This window comes from Narcine bancroftii, chromosome 4 (genome assembly GCF_036971445.1).
Source record: "Narcine bancroftii isolate sNarBan1 chromosome 4, sNarBan1.hap1, whole genome shotgun sequence".
Lineage (NCBI taxonomy): Eukaryota > Metazoa > Chordata > Chondrichthyes > Torpediniformes > Narcinidae > Narcine > Narcine bancroftii.
This window is the reverse complement of record NC_091472.1, coordinates 233,547,609-233,571,900: the sequence shown is the minus strand read 5'-3', so window position 1 is coordinate 233,571,900 and position 24,292 is coordinate 233,547,609. Positions and strand designations below refer to the sequence as shown.

Below are 24,292 nucleotides of genomic sequence, written 5' to 3'. Positions count from 1 at the left end.
TAATATTTGGGAGCTGAAAAGGTACCGGAGTCCGTCGGCCACTGTTTAAGGGCTTGTTTGTGGCAAAAAATCACATCTTGTATGATAGTGGATGGTGGTGTTATATTCCTTAATGTCATAGAGGGAGTTCTAGTATTATAATTAAATATATGGTTATGTACATCAATTACACTGATGTTTTATTTTACTTTAGAGAACTGATTTAACATGGAATTTAAATTGGATGATTGTAAGAGATATGAGATTCTTAATAGATATAATATTAATTAGGAACAATATTAAATATATTGAAATTTAACATTTAGAATTGATTTAAAACATATGATTTATGTATTTAGATATGTTGGTTTATTTAATATCTTAAAAAAATTCACTCAATTTTTTTTCTTTTGGGGGGGCGGCATCATTTCTATTGTAATGTATTGTTCAAGATAAAGAAACATATATTTATGTTTGAACCAAATGGTAAATAAAAAAATTTAAGAAAAATAAAGTGAAGGGGAGTCATCTATTGGACAGAGGGTTGTTAAGCACTTTTTATTGCATGCTTTGGAGGGACTGGGATTTTTGGCTGAAATGAAATGAAATATGGGAAAAACTGCAAATAACTAAGTGACACATGTAAGGTAAAACATCATGAGATGGGAATGTGTAGGGAGTTACCCTGTACAGGGCAGTAACAAGAAGGGGAGGTGTCCTTGTACTCCTGTTAGGTAAAACATCATGAGATGGGACCGGAGAAGGAATCACCCAGTACTAAGGAGTAACAGAATGCATCCTTGTACTTACAAGATAAGAGAGACATTGATGGATTGAGAGGCAGGAAGCTAGCAGGGAAAGGATAGCAACAGTTTAAGAGAGACATTGATGGATTGAGAGGCAGGAAGCTAGCAGGGAAAGGATAGCAACAGTTTTAGTCATTGGACAAGTAATGATATGATGATGTTCTAAGCATGTATCCAAGGGTATAAAAAATCACCATTTTGCTGATAACGGCAGAATGCATTCTCCGACTAACTTTGTTAGTCGCAAGTGTTACAATCCGGTAATAAAGAACAAAGAACCCTGATTTCGACTCAGCCTGGTGTTTGTCTCACTCATTCATGAACAAAGCAGACCTAACACACACCAGAAAATAAAGTAACCCTGGACAAAAAAAAACTCCACACACCCCTCCCACAATCCATTCTCCCTCTTGCCATCCGGGAAGAGATACCAAAGCATTTGGGACCTCACATCCAGACTATGAGATAGGTTTCTCCCCCAAGCCTCAAGGGTTTTGAACTCCGGGAACACAGGGCTAGAATATGTAACATGTTATTTATAAAAAAGTTTGAGGTAATTGATTCATTTAAATAACCAGCTCCACAGCTAGAGAAACACCATCTCATTTTTCACTCTACTCTGCAAGGTAGACAAATAATGAATGACAAATAATCACGACTTGAAAAGGAACACAACTATAGAGGGCATCATTCAAATTGACACTACTTTGGCAACAACATTTTCAAACAATGAAAGAAATAGCGATGAGCTGGGAGGATATGTGCCAATTGTTGAGAAAAAGAGAACTGATTCCCAAAAGAACTAAAAATTCTACAGACCCTAAAGCTTAGAGTCTTTTGGTCAAGATGAAGCATTCAAAATAAGCAAGTTAATTTCTCATTTGAGTGCACTTTTTAAAAAAAAAATTAAAAATATATTTAACATATCTAATGTCAAAAATTAAGAATGTTATAGCATAAGTAAATAATAAAATATTAACATATATATGCTGAAACTATTTATAAAAACTAAAATGCTAAAATGTAAAAACTACAAACTACAAAAAAGAGCCCTATTAACCCCCTCTCCTTCCAAACTAATCCCAAAACTAAAATACAAGATATTTCATTACAAAACAATTAAAAGTAATTAATTCGGATTGCGTCAGTTGACACTCAAAGACCTCAAAAATATCATAAAGTTGTTATATTTTTAGGGAAAACTTCACTGATCAAGAAAGAAATTAATAAAATCATAGTTTTAATTTCATTATTTTAGCATACAGACCCCAAATTTGCAAAAATAATTTATCCCTTAAATTATACATAATTATTTCTAATGGAATACAGCTTTGAATTTCAGCATGCCATCTATCATTAATGAAACATCAGGTTTCCTTGCTATTACTAAAACCAACTTATCAAACTTTAATTGGGAATCTGACAACATAATTTAGGAGTAACACTTTCAACATTTCCTAACAGAAGTAATTCAGGATTTAAAAGAAAATTCACTCCTGTTTCAAGCCCAGAGGACCCCAAAACCCAGCAGCAATAGATATTCACCAAGACAAATGGTTATTTAAACAAAAGTTGCTTTTAATTATCTTTAAACATGAAAACAGAATCACACTTTAACTTATCACTATTGATTTAACTAACCCAACTTAACCCCCTTCTAATTCTAAGTGCACGTGTATGTGATGTGTGTGTAAGTTCAGAAAAGTTATTTGGTTCACAGTCCAATCTCACTTCTCATTCCTTCAAGTTCACTCGTTGCAGGCAATTCTTACACTGTGCACAAAATTTAACATTTATAAAGTTCACCAAGCTTTGGTTCTTGAAAGGTAAATGGTTACCACTCAGAAAGGTTCTTGTTGGTTTAGAGTGAGATTTATTGTTCCAGGACATCCACAACTGATTCTTTTTTAATCAGCCACTCGTTTCCTGCTGATGAAACTTGCCCCCTTCAGGGTTCTCCAGATGATGACCTCTTTCTTTCAGGTCACCACAGAGTTCCTTTTTGTTTCACTTATTCCAAGTGAAACATTAGACAGCCAGTTCTCTCCTCTTGCATGAACCACAAGGGCTTTGACTAGGCTGAACTAAGCACTCACAACCCATCTTCCAAATGCGGTTTTCCACAAGCTTGCAAGCTTGTTCTGTTCCAGTCCCATTTGCTGCTGCTGGCTGTAACACTGTAGAACTGATCTCTGTGTGTTTGACTCTGCAGCCTGTTTGACTCTCTCTGCTTGCCAAACCACATGACCCTCTTAGAACACTTCCAGACAATCTGCAGCTCCAACTCGATCTTTCATCTGTTGCTTTTTTGTAAACAACAATCCATTAGTGAAGTCTCTTGGGCACTCTCCAAAGCTCTTGCAAAGGCTCTGAGGCCGAAATGTTTAGCATTAGCAGAGCTCCATTATTTCAAATAAGATTTGTTTTAAAGTGTTTGTAGGTGACCTACAGTAACAAACTTTTCCCAATTTATCTCCCAAAAACATACCTATATACCCTGTCACACTTTCATTATCCGTTGTAAAAATTTACTAATAAAAACCCAAAAAGTGTTGACATTTGAGCAAGGCCATGTAGAATGAAGAAAGGTTCCAATTTCTGTTCCACATCTAAAACATTGATCCGATAAATCTGATCTCCAACGACTCAATTTCTGAGGAGTAATATACAACTGATGTAAAAAATTATAATGAAGTAATCTATATCATACATTAATAGTATTTGTCATTGCCTCTTTACACTTGTTGATCTATTATCATGACCAAATCCCGTTCCCATCTTTCTTTTGAATTAAACAAACCTACTTTAGGTGTCTGTTCTTGTAATAATATATATATATATACACTTGAAATAAACTTTAAAATTATTCCATCAACCACGATTTGTTCCAAATTTGAAAGATCTGTTAAAAATCAATTCTGGTCCTAATTTCTCTCTCAAATAAGCCCTCAATTGAAAATAATGTATTGTAAGGTGTACCATATTTAATCATTAATTGATCAAAAGATAACATTCTATTATTATCATCACAATACCCCAAATTAGAGATTCCCTTGTGATACCATATTTAAAAAAGGATTATCTTTTTTTTAAAAAAAGACAATAAAAGATTAATTACTGGTGTTTTTAATGAAAGACTATATCCATCAATTTCCAATTTAACTTTATTCCAAATGTTCAACAAATCTTCTAGTATCAGAGTAACCTTATTTATTACATTGGATTTAAGATCTCATTTATAAATAAACTCATCTGGTTTAACTTCTCCAATTTTATTTAGTTCAATATCCACCCATGATGGTTTAATTTGAATGAACATAAAAACTAAAAATCTTAATTGTGCTGCTCTGTAATAATTCTAATTCTTAAAATTGGGAATTTATAATCCTCCTTGTTCATATTTCCATGTTAATTTTTCTAATGACTTTCTTGCCATCTTCCCTTTCCAAAGAAATTTCCTAACTTGCTTATTTAAATCTTGAAAATTTTTTTGAGGTAGAAATATAGGTAAAGTTTGGAATAAATATTGAAGTCATGGAAAAATATTCATTTTAGTACAATTAACTCTCCCAATAACTTACCCATTTCTTTAAATCTTCCTCTATCTTTTTAAGTAATGGAATATAATTTAAAATATATAAATTTTTTTAATTAGTATCAATGCGTACACCTAAATATGCATATCTAAATATTTAATCTTATCTGTTCATTTAAAACAAACATTTAAAACAGGGCCTAGCAGTCGGGAGAGGAGAGGAGAGGAGAGAGGAGAAGGACAGAGAAGAAAAGAGTTGGGGGCAGGTAAGAAAGCTTTTTTAAAAGTCTCTCACCGGGACCTGCGGAGAAGAGTCGGCGTCGGAGGCGGCCATTGGTCGGTCGGGCGTACAGGAGAGCGTGTAGGGGTTAATTGGTAAAAGGCCAATAAATAAGAGGGACAGCGAGCGAGTGGCACAATGAAGGAGTGGGACTTCCAGGCTTTGGCTCATCAGGCTTCGGCGAAAGCAGGCGGAGAGAAAGGTTGACTGTTTTTATTAGCCCTTCCTAGGTGAGTGCACTGTACATTCCATTACATTAAAAGGCTGAGCCATGCCTATGGGGTTAGTGCTCTGCTCAAGTTGCCAGATGTGGGAGCCATGGGTGACCTCCACCCTCCCAAATGACCAATCTGTGCCAGGTACGAAGAGGTGGGGTTCCTTAGGGGCCAAGTTGATGAACTGGAGCTCCAGCTTGATGACCTTAGGCTCGCAAGAGAGAGTGAGGAGGTAAGTGACAGGACTTTAAATCTTCCCACAGGACATACCTGCAGGGGATGTAACGAGCCACAAGTATTAAAGAATAAAATTAAAGCAATGGAGTTGCAGCTTGATGATCTGAGGCTTATCAGGGAGAGTGAAGAATTTATAGATAGAATGCTCAGGGAAGTGCTTACCCCTGGATTGGGGGGGGTCAGGAAAGTGGACTACTGTCAGGGGAGGGGGGGAAAGTTGCTAGCTCTGTGGTGAGCACCCCGGTGGCTACTGCTCTTAGCAACAAATATAGTGTATTGGATGTAGTTGGGGAAGATAACCTGCCAGAGGTTGCACCAAGGGAACCGGTGGTGCGGAAAGGAAGGAAGGAAGGGGAACAAGGTGGTTATTGGGGACTCCATCGTCAGAGGAACAGACAAAAGATTCTGCGAACCTGACAAGTGTTCCCGTATGGTGTGTTGCCTCCCAGGAGCCAGGGTGCGAGACGTCTCGGATAGGGTTCAGAGTATCCTGGGGGGGAAGGTGAACGGCCAGAAGTCCTGATACACGTGGGTACAAATGACGTGGATAAGATGAAGGAGGAGATCCTGAAGAGGGACTACCGTGAGCTCGGAAGGAGGTTAAGAAGCAGGACCTCCAGGATTGTAATCTCGGGGCTGCTACCTGTGCTGTGCGTGGGTGGGGGCAAAAATAATAAAATCAGGAGGTTAAATGTGTGGCTGGAGGAATGGTGCAGAGTGCAGGGATCCAGGTTCATTGACCATTGGGATCTCTTCTGGGGAAGACAAGACCTCTACAGGAGGGATGGTTTACACCTGAATGCAACGGGGGCCAATATACTGGCAGTTAGGTTTAATAATGCTGTCGGATTTGATTTAAACTAATTTGGCAAGGGGAAGGGAACAGGACTGATAGGGAAGCAGATAGGAGAGTGAATATATGGGTGGTTCCATTAAACGGTGAAACAATAAGGAAAAAGGGAACTAAAAGTGATAGGAGAGTAGGGGCAAGTGCATCGAGAACAAAGGTAGAGGGGGAAAGGAGATATGGTATCAAGGTATTGTGTATGAATGCACGGAGTGTAAGGAATAAAATGGATGAGCTTGAGGCGCAAATGGCAATGGGAGGTTATGACATTGTCGGAGTAATGGAGACATGGCTGCGGAAAGGGCAGGATTGGGAAATAAATATTCCCGGGTACACGTCCTATAGAAAAGACAGAAAGTTAGGAAGAGGAGGTAGGGTAGCTCTGTTGGTAAGAAATGAAATTCAGGCGTTTGAAAGGAAAGACATTGAAACAGGTGGGGTAGAGTCTGTTTGGATAGAATTAAGAAATTGTAAAGGCATGAGGACCATAATGGGGGTCATTTACAGGCCTCCGAAAAGTAGCTCAGATATCGGTAGAAGTATAAATCAGGAATTAAGAGTGGCATGTCAAAGTGGTAGCAATACAGTAGTTATGGGGGACTTCAACATGAAAGTGGACTGGGATAATCAGACGGGGGCAGGAACACAAGAGAGTGAGTTTATTGAATGTCTATGAGATACTTTCTTGGAGCAGCTAGTGGAGGAACCTACCAGGGGGAAGTCGATTCTGGACTTGGTGCTGTGCAGCGACGCAGAGTTAATAAGTGACCTCGATGTAGGGGAGCCATTAGGGAATAGTGGACATGGTATGGTTACTTTTGAGCTGCAATTAGAAAGGGAAAAAGAAAGGAAGTCGGAAGCATCTATACTGCAGTTAAATAAAGGGGATTATGCAGCTATGAGGGAGGAGCTATCCAAAATAAAATGGAAAGATACACTAGCTGGGAGGACAACTGGGGAAAAATGGCAGGTATTTTTGGACATTTTTCACAGGATTCAGGACAAATTTATTCCAAAGTGGAGGAAAGGCTCTAGGAGATGCAAATGGCAGCCGTGGCTAACTAATGAAATCAAGTGCAATATCAAATCCAAAGGGAGTAAGTAAGTATAAGATAGCGAAGCGGAGTGGGAAGTTAGAGGATTGGGAAACCTTCAAAGAACATCAGAGGGTAACTAAGAAAGTCATAAGAGAGGGGAAAATGAAGTACGAGAGGAAATTAGCAAATAATATAATGGAGGATAGCAAAAGCTTTTTTAAATATGTGAAGAGGAAGAAATTAGTTCGGTCTAAAATTGATCCATTAAGAATGGAAAAGGGTGGAATTATTACCGGAAACAAGGAGATGCAACTGTCTTCACCAAGGAGGATATAGGTTATGGTCAGTTAGGGGGTAGTGGTCATGCGGTATCAAGAGACTTGGGGAACTTTCCTGAGGAAGTAGGGGATCTAATGGATATCCGGATCCAGAAGCAGGAGATTGTGAGTAAATTGTTGGGACTGAGGACTGATAAATCCCCAGGGCCTGATGGGCAGCATCCCTGGGTGCTTAAATAAGTTGCTATGGAAATTGTGAAGGCACTGGTCGACATTTTCCAAAGTTCCATAGATTCGGGGGAGGTCCCTGAGGATTGGAGAGTGGCTGATGTGGTGCCGATTTTTAAGAAGGGAGGGAGGGAGAAAACGGGAAATTATAGACCAGTCAGCCTGACGTCAGTAGTGGGGAAGATATTGGAATCTATCATAAAAGGAGTAATAGCAGAACACTTAGGCAGAAATAATAGTATAAGGGCTAGTCAGCATGGATTCCTTAAGGGTAAGTCATCCTTGACTAACCTTCTGGAATTTTTCGAGGATGTGACAAAGAGGGTGGACTTGGGAGAGCCAGTGGATGTGGTGTATTTGGACTTCCAGAAGGCCTTTGATAAGGTACCGCACGGGAGACTAGTGGGCAAGATCAGGGAGCATGGTATTGGAGGTAAGGTGCTGACATGGATAGGAAATTGGTTAAGAAATAGGAAACAAAGGGTTGGAGTAAGCGGGTCCTTTTCAGGATGGCAGGATGTGACGAGTGGAGTGCCGCAGGGATCGGTATTGAGTCCTCAGTTGTTTGTAATTTATGTTAATGATTTGGATGAGGGGATTATTAATAACATGAGCAAATTTGCAGATGACACTAAACTGAGTGGCAGTGTGGGGAGGATGTCAGGAAAATGCAGAGGGACTTGGACAGGTTGGGGGAGTGGGCTGCTGAATGGAAGATGACGTTCAATGTGAGCAAATGTGCGGTTATCCATTTTGGGGGCAATAATAGGAAAGCTGAGTATTATTTAAATGGAGACAAGCTAGGGAGTGGGGAAGTGCAAATGGATCTGGGTGTACTTGTTCACCGGTCACTGAAGGCTAACATGCAGGTTCAGAAAGCTGTGTAGAAGGCAAATGGCATGTTGGCTTTCATAAAGAGGGGATTGGAGTATAGGAACAGAGACGCCCTTCTGCAGTTGTACAGGGCCCTGGTGAGACCCCACCTGAGTATTGCGTCCAGTTCTGGTCTCCAATTTTGAGGAAGGACATACTAGCTATAGATGGTGTGCAGCGCAGATTTACAAGGTTAGTTCCAGGGATGACATATGCTGAAAGGCTAGAAAAACTGGACTTGTATCCGATGGAGTTTAGAAGGATGAGGGGGGACATGATTGAGGTATACAAAATTATCAGGGGGATAGACAGGGTGAATTCGGATTACTTGTTCCCAATGATGGGGGAGATGAGGACTAGAGGGCATAGTTTAAGAATACAGGGTAGGCCCTTTAGGACGGAGATGAGAAAACATTTTTTTTTACCCAGAGAAGTGTGAATCTGTGGAATGCTCTGCCACAGAGGGTGGTAGAAGCAGATTCGCTGATTATGTTCAAAAGAGAGTTAGATAAGACTCTAGTGGGCAAAGGAGTTAAGGGTTATGGGGATAAGGCTGGAAAGGGGTACTGATAGTAGTGATCAGCCATGATCTGTAAAATGGCGGTGCTGGCTCGACAGGCCGAAGGGCCTACTCCAGCTCCTATTGTCTATTGTCTATTAAACTGCTTGTCTACATTGTGAATAATCTCCTTTTTGAGTTCACCTATTGATTCATATGTTCAAATTATTTGGATGACACAGCGCAGCAGTTAAAGCAACACTATTATAGCACCAGCAAGACAGGTTTGAATCTGGCACTGTCTATAAGGAGTCTATGTTCTCTCTGTGTCTGCATGGGTTTCCTCCAACCTTTCAAATAAGGTTATTTATTTAACCTGGGCTATAGGTTAATATGGATATTTGGACAGCACAGTCTTGTGGACTGAAAGGGTCTGTTACCAGGCTGTATGCTGAAATTTAAAAACAAGTTAGAAACATAAAATTTAATCAAGAGCAGCTAAAATGACTGGTTAAAAGTAAGGTTTTGACAACTTTAATAAACTTACTCATCTCTTTTCTTGAAAATTCAAACCCAATGAGGCTGTGCTAGCTTTCAGTGCAATCTCACTCCTCCATTAAGTTAGAATATAAAAAAAAAAAAAAAATAAAATAAAAAAAAAGTTAGAATATAAAACAGTACAAACCAGTAACAGTCCCTTTGGAGCACTATGTCTGCACTGACCAGATGCCAGTCTATCTAATCCCGTCTGCCACCACATGGTCGAATACCCCATCAGCTGTCTGTTCATGTGCTTGTCTAAATGGCTTTTAAAACCTACCATCTTACCTGCTTCATCATTTATCTTGACAACTGGCTCCAGGCACTTGCCTCTGTGTAACAAAAAATTGTTCAGGACATCTTTTTTACTTTCTACCTCTCGCCTTACACCTAAGCCCTCTAGTATTTGACATTTTCTCCCTGGGATAATTCTAATTGTCTACCTTATGGATGTAACCACTTCCCTCTCAAAAGGTCCTTTTATAGAGGAAAAAATATTTGACTATAAATACGGATATTCTCTGCCCTCATGCCGCTGAACCCACCTCCAAGACGCCAACTCAAATCCCTCCTCAGGCTGGTTGGTCCATGAATGTGCTACCACTGCAAGCGGGATTGCGTGAGGGATTATGGGTAAAGATGACAGCCTTTGCTCGCCATATATGTATGCCGTCATGTTGACGGATGGTGCTATGGCACCAGTTGCCCTGCCTCCATCGGCTCCAGAACAAGGCGTTGCTCTTCATAAAAGCAACACTGCAGCAGCCTTTTAGGCCTCCTCTATAAAAAGGTAAGTGCTCATTCTTTTCCACTTATGGAGCCGGCCTCGAACCGGGGCCCCTCGATAAAATGACTGCATACACATGAACTCCCTTTAATTCTCCTACCTCCCACCTACAATGACAGGTTAATTGGTTACTGTAAATTATCTGTAATCAGCACATACTTGGGACGTGGAATAATGCATCACCGATGGAGAGCGACCAAACTTCACAAAGACCACATCCAAGGCAAGGATTAAAGGTAAGTTTCTGGATCTCTGAGGTGAAAGTACCACCTGCTGCACTATTGCATTGCTTTGAATAAGTCAGAATCAAGCAAGCAGAATATAAGGCAAGAATTTTACCCGACCATTTTCCCTTGTTGTTGGCAATAACAATGATAGACAGACAAGAATCAGTTTATAGATAGAGGTTTAACTCTGTTATTGAAAAGGAAAGATTTCTGTGAATTTATCAGAAGACAGATAAAAATCTTTTTTGAAACTAAAAGGGATGCGATAAAGGCATATATACGTGGTAAAATAACGTTATTCTTCGAAAAATTAAGGATTCCTTGAAAGAATTAGAACTGGAGATACAGATAACCAATTTAGAAAAAGATTCACAGAGGCAAGTAAGTGAGAATAATCCAAGATCTCTTATAAAAAGCCTCAATACTTTACAAACATACAGAACAGAGAAAGCGATAAGTATTATGAATTAGGTGAAAGAGTGCATGAGGTTTTTGCATGGCAATTAGAGACAGAACAAGCATTGAAAACAATTATTGCAACTAAGAATTATTCAAATTTAATTTCTTATAAACCTCAAAAAATTAATGATAATTTTTAACAATTTTACTTCAAGTTGTATCAATCAGAGTCTTTAAAAGATGAAAATAAAATAGATTATTTTAAAATCTCAAATTAATTTACCCAAATTAAATCTGGATGATCAAGAGAGTTTGCTGGTCCTTTCACATTAATAGAGGTTAGAGAGGCACTGAATTCTTTACAAAGTAATAAGTCTCTGGAAGAGGATGGTTTCCCACCAGAATTTTATAAGGAGTTTAAGGATTTATTAATTCCTCCATTTATGGAAGTAGTAAATCAGGAGGATGAAACACATACATTACCAGAATCCTTTAAAACAGCAATAACAACAATGATCAAAAAAAAGAGATAATTTAAAACCATCTTCATATAGACCTACATCTTTGTTAATGCAGATTATAAAATAGTAGCAAAAATATTAGTAAATCGGTTGGCAAAATACTTACTGAAATTAATAAATATTGATCAAACAGGACTTGTTTAAAAAAAACTCAGCAGATAATGTGTCCAGATTGATGAGTATATGGCACAGAAGAGATAGAAGTATAGCAGTGACTTTAGATGCAGAAAAAGTGATTGATAGACTTGAATGGGACTTTTTATTTAAAGTACTTGAAAAGTTTAGACTGGGACAAATATTTATTAACTGGATTTAAGCCCTGTATAATGGACCAAAAGCTAAGGTGGTAACAAACAGAGAAGTGTCTGACTTTTTCAATTAACTAGATCCAGTCGACAAGGGTTACCATTGTCGCCAGCTTTATTTATTTTAGCATAGAACCATTGGCAAAATGATTAGGTCTGATCATGATATTAACATTTTAGAGTTGGTAGAGAGGAACATATTATTAGTTAATCTGCAGATGATGTAATAATTTATTTGACAGAACTGGCAAGTTCTTTATGTAAATTATATTCAAGGTTAAAATAATACAGAATAGTATCTGGTTACAAAGTAAATTGGGAAAAAATGAGATTATGCCTCTTGGGGTGTTTAGTCACACTGTAAAAGGCCATTTAAATTGCCAGTGAATGCAATAAAATACTTAGGGATAAGAATAGATAATAATTTTTTTTAATTATTAAGAAAATTGATGAAGATTTTTTTAAATGGGGATGGAATTACCTACAATATTTGTCAAAAAAAAAGAATAATTTTCCTTGGTTACAATATCTTTTACAAACATTGCCTATATTCATCCCACAGAAATTTTTTCAGGAAGTGAATAAATATGTAAGAAAGTTTTTTTGAAAGGGAAAAATGTCGAGAGTCTTGTTAGAAACATTAACTTGGAAATTTTAATTAGGAGATTTACAACTTACAAATTTTAAAAATCTCATTTGTGCTGCTTTATAATAATTTATCTCTTCCTTCTTTGAAGAGGAATAGAAACCAGTGTGGTTTGAAAGAGAGATGGATAAAATAGGGAGAAAAGTGCCTGAAGATTTTATATACAAATGGGATAAGAGGTTAATAATTGAAGAAAGGGATACTCCATTGTTGAAACATTTGATGAGTATATGGAACAGGTAAATATTGAAATGGGAATGAGGAATTATGAGATACAGTAAAACCTCATTAGAACGCGGTAGTGGGGGTCCAAGATTTCATACCGCGTTACAGCCAAGTCGCGGACTACGGGGCTGGAGCGGCCGGCACAGGACTATGGGGCTGGAAGACCCACGCCAGCCCTGATGTCCCGCGTAGGGGCCTGTCAGGCAGCGGGAGGGTGGCTGATGGCAGCAGGGAGAGTGGTCGTCAGGCAGCTGCCCCTGCCCTGACTCAGGAGCTGGCATTTGCTCTACAACACCTCTCTCCGCTGTGGGCCTTTCAGGTGGCAGAACACCGCCTTCAGCGCTGCCACCTGAATGTCCCTCACAGACACCTCAGCCGGATCCAGAGCCGCATTCTCCAGATGATTCCACCTGAAAGCGGCTTTTGGGGTCCACACTATAAGCGATTCCATAGATTAACGAATCGCATTCTAATGAGGTTTCAGTGCACTTCATAAGTCCACCCTCTGCTAGACATCACAATGCCCACGTCATGATTTCACCTTTATATATATATGTATATATATTTATCACCCTGTGTCTCAGTAGCCAAGTTAATCTAATAGAAGTAAAGGATGAGAAAGCATCATGTCTCCGAGTCTTAATTGAGTGCATAGACAACAGTGGCAACGAGGATGGGATACGAACCCTAAATATACTCCATGCACCAACCATGAGAAGAAAGGTAGTAAAAGAGTATTTAACAACCCCAACAAATTTACATCAAAAGATCAAGGTGAAAGCGCACCAAGATAGCAGAGGGAAAGTTTGGGGAATTCAACGAAGAAAGTTGGGATAACTACGTAGAATGGGATAACTACATAGAACAATTTTACTAGTACTGTGGAGCCCACAATATTGTGGCAGGTTCAGTAACCTGCAAACATGCCCTCTTTCTCAGTATAATGGGCAGCAAAATATTCAACCTCCTTAAGACCTTGCTGTCCCTGGAGGATTCAGGGACGAAGACATTCAACGGATTATGCACAGCTCTAAAGAACCATTTAAGCCCCAAACCACCAGTTATGGCAGAAAGCCACAGTTCTATGAAAGGAGAAGCAGTAAGTGAATATCTGGCATCGTTGAGCAAACTGGTGGAGCACTGTCATTTTGAGCATTTTCTCAATCAGGCACTGCGAGACAGATTAGTGATGGGGCTGGCAAGTCGCTAAGGCAGGCAAAAATTATTAAGAATGGATCAAGATGTTATGTTACAGATTGCATACAGAGCTGCCTGCAGCTCTGAAATGGCAGATAAAAACTTGGATGTGGGTCAACCAGACCGACTGATCAGGAGGTCTTCCCGCCAATAATGCTTCCATTGTGGAAAATACAACCACCGACCAGAACTATATTTCTTCAAAAATTCTAAATGCAACCATTGCAAAACAGAAGGATGTACCAAAACTAAATGTCCGCTTCTAAAGAGCAGGTGGCCTGCAAATAAACAGGCAGTTAAAGTCAAAATAATTGCAGAGAAAGAGGCAATCTAGCAATGATGATAACAGCCTAATTGCTGACCTTCAAGCTCCTGAAATTTCAGCTTCTGAGATATTACACATCCAAGGAAAAAATGAAGGAAACACAGCAATCTTTATACAGCTAAAAATAAACGGACACACCCTGAAGATGGAATTAGACACAGGGGCAGAGATGTCTCTAATGCCATTACATGTAAAGGAACACCTGCTACCAGACCTCGCGGTAAAAACAACTGAAATTACTCTAAGATCTGCTACAGGAGACAGAATCAAAGTGTTTGGAAAAAGTACGGTCAAACTACAATACAAACAACAGGAACCAAAAACAGTCTCTCTCTACACCGTAGAGACCTACGGAGCTGCACTCTACTGGCTACAGCACATTTCCCTGGACTGGCTGGAAATCAGTTCAATACTAAAGGTAAACCACACGGACACCTCCCAGCCAGAACTTGACCAAATCCTCAATAACCACATAGTAGTTTTCCAACAAGAATTGGGAAAATCAAAGGTGTTCAAGCCAACGTGCAATTAAAAAATAATGCAGAACCAAAATTCTTCAAAGCCAGAACAATCCCATTTTCTATGAAAGGAAAATTGAGGCTGAATTAAACTAAAATGGCAATAGATTAAGAGATGGGGAAGTGCAGAGAGACCTAGGGGTACTTGCACATCAGTCTCTGAAGGCGAGCATGCAGGTACAGCAGGCGGTTAAAAAGGCAAATGGTATGTTGGCCTTCATATCAAGAGGATTTGAGTATAGGAACAAGGATACCTTACTGCAGCTGTGCAGGGCCTTGGTGAGGCCCCACCTGGAGTATTGTGTGCAGTTTTGGTCACCTTATCTAAGGAAGGATGTTCTTGCAATGGAGGGAGTGCAGAGGCGATTCACCAGGCTGATACCTGGAATAGCAGGAATGACTTATGAGGAAAGATTGCGCAAATTGGGATTGTACTCGCTGGAGTTTAGAAGATTGTGAGAGGATCTCATAGAGACCTATAAAATTTTGGCAGGACTGGACAGAATGGATGCAGATGGGATGTTTCCAATGATGGGAAAATCCAAAACCCGGGGCCATGGTTTGAGGATAATAGGCAAACCATTTAGGACCGAGATGAGGAGGAATTTCTTTACCCAGAGGGTGGTGAATCTGTGGAATTCATTGCCACAGAGGGCAGTAGAGGCAGGTTCATTAAATATATTTAAGAGGGAATTAGATCTATTTCTTCAGTATAAGGGTATTAAAGGTTACGGAGAAAAGGCAGGGACGGGGTACTGAACTTTAAGATCAGCCATGATCTCGTTGAATGGCGGAGCAGGCTCGAAGGGTCGAATGACCTACTCCTGCTCCTATCTTCTATGTTTCTATGCTTTTAAAACATGAAGGCATATTTGAACCAATAAAATACAGTGATTTGGCTGCGCCCATCGAACCCATACGAAAAGCAAACAGTGAAATTCACATTTGCGACGATTACAAAATCGCCATCAATCCATCACTCAAAATACCCAAATACCCAATGCAGAATTGTTCTAAGCACTATAAAGAGGGCAAAAATTCACATAACTAGATTTGTCACAAACATATCAACAGATAGAATTGGACAAAAAAAAAATCAAGGGAATATGTAACAATCAATCCCCATCTGGGACTATTCACCTACATACCTGCCTTACGGAAGTTCAGCAACATCTGCGATTCTTCAAGCAACAATGGACAAATTACTACATGGACTCTCAGTTGGGTGTTACCTCGATGATATCATCACCACAGGCTGAAATGACAGTGAAGGCTTACAAAACCTTGAAAAGGTTATAACCAGACTACAACAGGCTAATATACAATTATGAAAGGACAAATGTGTCTTCATGCGCCCCTCAGTAACATATCTTGGGTTTACAATCGACAACAAGGGGATTGCGAATGAATCCAGCAGGAACCAAAGCCATTTGTAGGGCCCCATACCCAACCAACAAATTGGAATTACAGTCCTTCCTTGTTAATCACTACCAAAAACATATCCCTAATATATCTATACTATGTAGCGCGCTGAACCAATTACTCAAGAAAGATCAAACATGGTATTGGGACACAATAAAAACAATCAATCAACTAAAGGAAATACTAACGTCAATAAATAAGGTGCTGATCCACTGCGACCCTAGTAAAGAAGTTACACTAATCGTTGATGCTTTACCAAATCACAGAAAAAGGTGAGCAAGCAGTAGTGTACGCTTCGTGAACATGAACCACAAGTGAACGCAATTATGCCTAACTAGAAAAAGAAGGATTGGCAATAATTTTTGATGTAAAAAAATTCCACTAATATCTTTACGGAAAAAAATTCACCCTGATCACAGACAATGAGCCGCTTAGTTTAATCCTGGGGCCACACAAAGGTCTACTAATATTAGCTGCGGCCAAAATTCAAAAATGGGCCATGCTACTAGCGGCGTATAACTATGATGTAAAACATAAACTAGGAACACTCAACAACCATGCAGATACCTTATCACGCATATCGCTATCCGAGACAAAACACTGAGAAGTTATTAAATGGACAACAGAGGCAGCAGCCATCAACCAAGAGCAACTTCAACAACTGCCCATTACACAGCCCAGATGATCGCAAAGGAAACCCAAAAAGAGGCAACATTAAGCAAGATCCTATACTTCACCCTTAATGGGTGGCCAGAATCTGAAGTCATTCCAGAAGATCTAAAACCTTACCATACATGCCACCATGAACTATCAGTCAAAGAAGGATGTTTACTATGGGGAATCCATACAATTATTCCAGCCAAATGGCAAACTACCATGTTATCAGAAATACACCATCTGGGAATGGTACAAATGAAGACACTGGCCCGGATGCATGTCTGTTGACCCTCCATAGACAGAGACATTGAAACAAGAGTAAGAAAATGCAAAGTATGTTAGTTAATGCAGCCAAAAATGCCAATAAGCCAAAGCTAACACCTGGAAATGGCCATCCAAACCCTGGCATCAGATTTATGTAGACTTCGCTGGACCATTCATGGGCGAGTCTTTCCTAATAGTTGTGGACACACACTCCAAATGGCCAAAAGTTTCACAACTGAAAAATACCAAAGCAGATACCACGATTGACAGTCAATGAGCTATCCTTGCCATTTACGGATTGCCTCATGAATTATTTACGGACAATGGACCTCAATTTACATCAGTACATTTTTAAAAATTTATGTGCGACAACAATATCAGACATATTTCGTCTGCAGAGCCATAATGTTTTATACAAACGTTCAAAAAAAGCAAAACCATGAAACTTCTAAATACCTCCTGGACATACAAAATCACAAATTTCCTTTTGTAAATCAGAAACACGCCGCATTCTACCACAAAACGCATCCCAGAAGAACTAATGTTTGGCCGCAACCCGCGGACCAGGCTGTCCTCAGTTCATCCAAATCTGGGTCTCCGATTGCAAAAAACATCATTGCCAAAGACCTCACCTAGAACATTGGAAGTGGGTGAGAGAGTTCTGATACAAGATTATAGACAAATGGCTGGTAGGAGTAATCTTACAAAAACTGAGCCCCTATTCATACTCTGTTCTAGTGGGGGACAGATTGTGGATGTGACACATTGACCAATTATGAACATTGACTGACATTAAGGTCCATTATCTGCCTCATGAACTGGCTGAGTGATTGGGGGGGGGGGGGGGGGGGGCAGGGTGGTGGGGGCAGAGATGGTCGCGGAGCCGAGCAGTTCAGTGAGGAGTCCAATAACTGAGACAGCCAGTCGCCACCGACCTGACTATTTATGGGTCCCGAGCAAAGACCAGCACAGCAAACCACACTGAGGCAGTCCAAAAGAAAAAGAATACCACCTGAATGCTTTCAGGACTATGTGCCCTGATTATTATTAAACACTTGCCCTTCTATAATTACTCATGAGATGTATTCTAATTCTCACTTGTAGTCCTGGGTCCAATGTAATTTTATTAGTTCAAAGGGGCCCAGTAAGCATTTTTTGCACGGTGGGGGAAGAGTGTTGGATAGAAGCCTGTCCTCTGTTGGACATCATGACGCCCACATCACAATGTCACCTTTCCATATATATAACCCTGTGTTTCAGTAGCCATGTTAATCTAACAGAAGTAAAGAATGAGAAAGCATCATGTCTCTGAGTCTTAATTATGTGAGTGCATACACAACACTTAAAGTGCCATAGACTCAAAAATAGACTTATTCCCTTTACAATGAACAACTAACCAACTTTTTAATATTTGGTTGAGAAAGGGAATTAGGAGAATAGTGTATTGTTTTGAAGTTTAATGTCAAATGACCAATTGCAAAATAAATATGGAATTCAAAATAATATAATATTTTGTTATTATCAAATAAAGACATATTTGCAGGATAAATTGGGTCCAATAATGTTATTGCCTGAAAGGAGTGAAATAGAAAGTTTGATTTGTAATAAATCTATTAAGAAGTTTATTTCAGCTATGTATACACTATTGCAAAAGGCAATACGAAAACAAGGAATCCATAGATCTAGATAAAGGTGGCAAAATTATTTAAATGTTAGTATTGGGGAGAAAAATTGGTTGGAACTATGTCATGATAGTGTGACAAACACAATAAATGTTAGATATATATTGGTTCAACACAACCTTTTACATCAATTATATCTTATCCCACAGAAATTAAATGGACTGAAATCAGATTGGTCAGATAAATGTTTTAGGTGTAATCAAGAGAAAGGTACTTTTTTTTTGCACGCCATTTGGTCATGTTCAAAATTGAGGACTTTTTGGAAGGAATTAGGCACATTTTTAGAATTGGTTACTTAAGTTAAATTTCCTCTAGATCTAATGCTTTTCTTATTGGGTAATATATCTGGGACAAGGCCGAAACTGAAATTTAATATGTTTCAAAAGGAATTTGTGAATATTGCATTAGCAGTTGCAAGAAAATATATAGCAGTGACATGGAAATCAGATTTATATTTGGGAATGGACAAATGGCATCCTGAAATACATAATTGTATACCTCTTGAGAAAATTATATATAATTTAAGAAATAAATATATTTTCTTAAAAATCTGGTGCCCATATTTATATATTGTAGATATTACATTATGAAAACTATCACCTAAACCTCAAGAACCTTATCAACTCCTTCAAATTAATATGTTTAATATTGTAAAGGCAAAACTTGATTGAATGTATTCAATCTTTAGAAATACAATGTGTTTCTTATTTTTTTTATGCTCTTTGGGGATATTATTATTTGGGGGAGGGGTAGGAGGGATGGGGGGGGGTTGTATAATACAATGTATTACTGATTTGATATGTATGAGGGATATTTTCTGTATCTAGATATTAATGAATGTATGAAAATTTAAATAGAATTTTCCAAAAAAAAATTTGGTAATCACTTCTCATAGGACAGGGATAAGGGATAGGGGAATCAGGTGATGGTTTGTGGAGTGGTCTCCATGCAGTCTGAACTTCTTTTAATTTTTGTGATTCCTCACCAGGAAGGACCAAGTACCACATTAAACTTATGACATACTAAATGCCACAGAAATGTGCTCAATCCAGCCATTTGCTGCTGGCTGCTTACCTTCTGCACGCACAGTGTCCATATCCTACCTGCTCAACCTTCCCAGATCCTGTCCTTTACTGCACCTCTCTAATTTGTTGGAGGTTTTCGTTGCTTCAGCTTCAATTATCAACTCCAAAAGTAGATTCCACATCGCTTTCTCTCTTTTTAAACAACTTCTACTGAAATTATTCTCACTTGCTCCAAATCCCCTTCTAATCTCAACTCTGGCTTAGCAGTGCTTCAAAAAGAAAACATTTTCATCCTCTGTACCCTACTTTATCAACAAACACCTCCAGGTTTTCTGTTTCTCCAATTTCTGGTATTCCCAATGTTTAGAATCAGGTTTTCGTCATGAACGTCATGAAATTTGTTGTTTTGCGGCAGCAGTATTGAGCATCACAGGTGCAAAAATTGCTATAAATTATATTTCCATAAATATACTATTTTAAAAAATAAATAGATTAATTCTAAAGAAGAGGGAAAAAAAAAGAGGTAAAGTAGTGCTTGGGTTCATTGACAATTCAGAAATCTCATGGCAGAGGGGAAGAAGCTGTTTTTGTAACATCATCCTTCCTGATGATAGCAGTGAGAAGAGGACACGGCCTGCGTGGTGAGGGTCCTTGAGGTTAGAGGCTGTTTTGTCAAGACACTGCCTTTTGTAGATGTCCTCAACAGAATAGAGACTGATGCCCATGGTGGTGCTGGCCGAATTCACGACTCTGTAGTTTTATTTCTTGTCCTGTGCATTGGCACCTCCATACCAGACAGTGATGCAACCAGTCAGAATGCTCTCCATGGTACACCTGAAGACATTTGCAAGATTTTGGTGACGTTCCAAATCTCCTCAAGCTCCTAGTCATTTGTGAGCCTTCTTCATGATTGTATCGACATGATGGCCCCAGAATTGATCTTCCGGGATGGTGACACCCAGGAATTTGAAGTTCTTTACCCTCTCCACTGCTGACCCCCTGATGAGGACTGGTTTGTGTTTTTCTGGTTTCCCCTTCCTGAAGTCCACAATAATTACCTTAGTTTTGCTAGCACTGAGTGCAAGATTGTGCTGTGTCACCACTCAACCAGCTGATCTCTCTCACTCCTGTATCAGTCTATCAGGGAAGGAATTTATAGTGAGAAAACAACAGGAAATACTTTTTTTAATCACGGGAATGTTCAAACTGGGTTCCAAGCATTTTAATATATAGGCAAATCTAAATCTTAGTTCCAATACTAAGAGAAGTTTTCATTGTCCTGGGGAATATGAGTTGCATTGAAGTCAGTATAGATTGTGGAAATGGAGGGATTGTGGATGTTTTGTTTAGTCCTGAAACTATTTACCTTCATAATAAGAGTGAAGTTGCTCTCGATTGCTTTGTTCACTGCAGCCTCGTAAACTTTCTTCCTTGCATGACTCTCAGCAGCACCGTCTCCAAACCCAGATTGGTATCCAAGCAATGATTTCAGCATCGTCTCAAATGGATCAGCTAAATGCAAGCAGGAAGAAGTTAATGCACTAAAGTGTACTACTCAATTTTCATTAGACTGTTTTGAGACTGGTGTAACATTGAATCTCAGCTCAAGCCTTGACCTGTGCTTTTTTCACAATGTACTGAAGGACCATTGCACCATGTTTCACTCTTCTCTCATTAGAGAGAAGGTTTAAGAGTAGGAAATCAAGCAGCAACAGATTCAAGGACAGGTTTTCCCCCTGCAGGAATCAGACTCCTAAATGAACCTCACAACAGTGTTGCCCTTGCATCTTTTCACTTTAACACTATACACTATAATGGGCTCCTGCTCTTCTCATTTGCTGTATGCATGTTAGACTTGACTTACCAGACTACTCACAAAACAAACCCTTCTAATTTTACCAGGTGTACGTGATAACGAAAGAAACTTAACTCACTCTTATTGGAAGGTGGGCTATCAAAATTGGCTTGAATACCTTGCTAAAGAAGCAGTGCCAGGCAAAAGTAGCATATGGGATTCTTACTGTGAAGCCTGTTGGTATAGGTGTTTACAAACAACAGTCAAGACAATTGCTTAGATTCCAGTATACTAGCAAGATTTTATCTCACAAGTTTTCTTTTATTCAGAAGCCCTAGATTTTATTTCAAACTAATTTATTCCAATACTTGTCAACCAAATATCTATTAATCAAAACTCCATGATCAGATTCTGTTTCTTAGAGCTTTTCCTTGCATTAACCCTCAAATGATTTGCCAATTTGAAAGTGGAGATAGGTTCTCCTAGTCAGCTGTCTCCTGATGAGTTATGTAATGATGTGACAAAATTCCATAGGATATGAGCAGTACTTACAGGTTCGGTTTGGATTGATGTGCTCTCTTAATAGGTCCAAGGAACCCAAACTGACCACTAGGCGTCGCCCAAACCAGAAAGATGCAATGGATCCATAGCTCTCATGAAGATTAACCAGGAATTGGTGAAGGCTGCCTGTACTTACAATGTCTGGAAGATTCCCATCCCTGAGTTAGAACAAATAGTAACCATTAGTTAAAGCAGGAATAATGGGGAAACACAGTGCTAAGTTTGGGGCAGGGCAAAAGAAAATGGTGTTAGAAAATAATCTGATGGCACTGCTTTGAATCAAAGAGGAATTATTACTAGTGTCAATGTTTATTCTTCACACAAGTTATCAAAAGATTTCTGGTCTGCGGAGCTTATTATATTCCAATTGGCTGCCAAAGATCTTACATTTCAATGTAGGTGGTTGCAAAGAACTAAGATACACTGCAGGAAATCAAACTTTTGTTTTATAAAGGCTGGATGCTGGGGCACCAGACTAGGAACACAGTCACATCAATCAATGCTAACAACTGCAATGCTGTTGGTGACCAAAACAGAATTGAAGTACATGCTTTGTAGGCAATTATCCTCCACTCTGCATTTTCTGCCCAGGTTTGATTGGGAAAAGTCAAAGGAGATGATTGTCAACTTCAGGAGGATGAAGAACTGCTCCCACTACATATCAATGGCTCAGTCGTAGAGAGTGTGGGGACACACACCTCCTCATTAGTCAGGAAAGCAAAGCAGAGCCCACATTTCCTAAAAAGGTTGAGGGCAAGGCTACTGGCTACCATCCTAACAACATTCTACAGGAGCATAATAGAGTGTCCTAGGTGGCTGCATCAGATAGGAGGACAGTACAGAGAATGATTAAAACTGTTGAGAAGATTACTGGGGTCTCCCTTCCCTCTATCAACAGAGAATGGTGCTTAAGAGGGCTCAAAGAATCATTGTGGACTCTTAACATCCAGCCCACAGTATCTTTGAGACACAACATTCAAGGACAAGGTATAAGAGCATTAAAAACTAGGACTGCCAAGCTGGGAAAGAAGTTTCTTCCCACAGGCTATAAAACTGTTGAACAATCCTAGAATTCAACAATAAACTTGAACTTGGCATGGCATCTATATTTTCAAATCTTTCATCAGCCTTTACTCAATATTCTCAATAAGGATCAAGTCACATGAAAAATGTGGTCAATTGGGACCAAAGAATTGTTAAATATCATTGAAATATATACCAGAAAACAATAGCTAGACAATAAAAGGAACATTTTCTGATTAAGAGAGGTGTTCATTTATTTTTGTTGAATCTTTTCTGAGCAGTTCTGTTTTGTTCAAGAAGGAATGCTGAGATCACTCAAATCACAACTTCTCTCTGACTGGGAAAAAGGCAGAATTGGAATGAAGTGAGAGGTCACAGTCACTTACGCAGACACTGCTTTCATAAACCAATTAATTTCTTCACAAAGCATAGATTAGTTACTCTGGGCATTTTACCAAGAGAATTCTGCCGACATTCCAAGTCAAAATGAAGGAGCAAAGTCTCTTCAGATGGCTTTCATGTAAAAGTATGTCAAAACAGCTTTAATCAATCTTTTGGCTCAGATACATCAGAGGCAAATTCCTGATCTGAATCTGATACCAATTTGACCAACTTACAATTCTCAAGAATCCATTGCCACCAAGACAAAAAAAAAAGAAAGTTTGGCATGTTCCCCCCCACCATCCCTCAACATTTTCCATTGAAAGCATGCTTGCTGGATCATTACAGCATGGTATGGGAGCTGCTCAGGATCGAAAGAAGCTGCAAATAGAGCTCAGAATATCATACAGGTTGCCCTTCCCTCCAAAAACATTGCCACGGTCTCAGAAAGACATTCAACATTCTGAAGGACCCATCGTATCCCGGATACACTCTCTTCTTCTTCCCATCAAGACTATGAAAGTGCGCACCAACAAAATTAAAGACAGTTTCTTCGCTGCAGTCATCGGGCTCCTGAGTGAACCCCACAACGGTGCTCTCATGCTGCTCTTGCTTGATACTAATTGATCTTTTCCATTGCAACAAACTATATTCTTAGTAGACATCCAAGTTGAGCCACATCAGAACTGTCCTCAGCTATCTTTAAAATACACTCTCCAAGAACTGAAATCCTTGTTTCCACTGAAGTTGCTTGTCTTCAAGTTCAAGTTTATTATTATTGGATTGAACTGGTGTAACCTGATGAAACAGCGTTCTCTGGTCCTTAGTGCAAAAAAATTCAAACTCACCAACAAACATAACACACATACAGATAAGCTATACATATGCAGTACAGATACAACAATAAATAATAGTTAGAGATTTTATATGAGCAGTTCATTCAGTCACTCAGCACTGTCTGTGAGAAGAAGCAGTTAC

At 39.2% G+C, this 24,292-nt stretch overlaps 1 protein-coding gene across 1 annotated transcript in view; it reads right to left on the bottom strand.

The window, feature by feature from the left end:
* Positions 1 to 24,292, bottom strand: part of cyp20a1 (cytochrome P450, family 20, subfamily A, polypeptide 1) — a 72,425-nt gene that overhangs the window by 38,272 nt on the left and 9,861 nt on the right. The window contains exons 3-4 of the mRNA XM_069934324.1: positions 21,902 to 22,068; positions 20,921 to 21,066 (exon numbers count right to left, since the gene is read on the bottom strand). Of these exons, the coding sequence (XP_069790425.1) occupies positions 20,921 to 21,066; positions 21,902 to 22,068 (313 nt within the window). The remainder of the gene's footprint in view (positions 1 to 20,920; positions 21,067 to 21,901; positions 22,069 to 24,292) is intronic.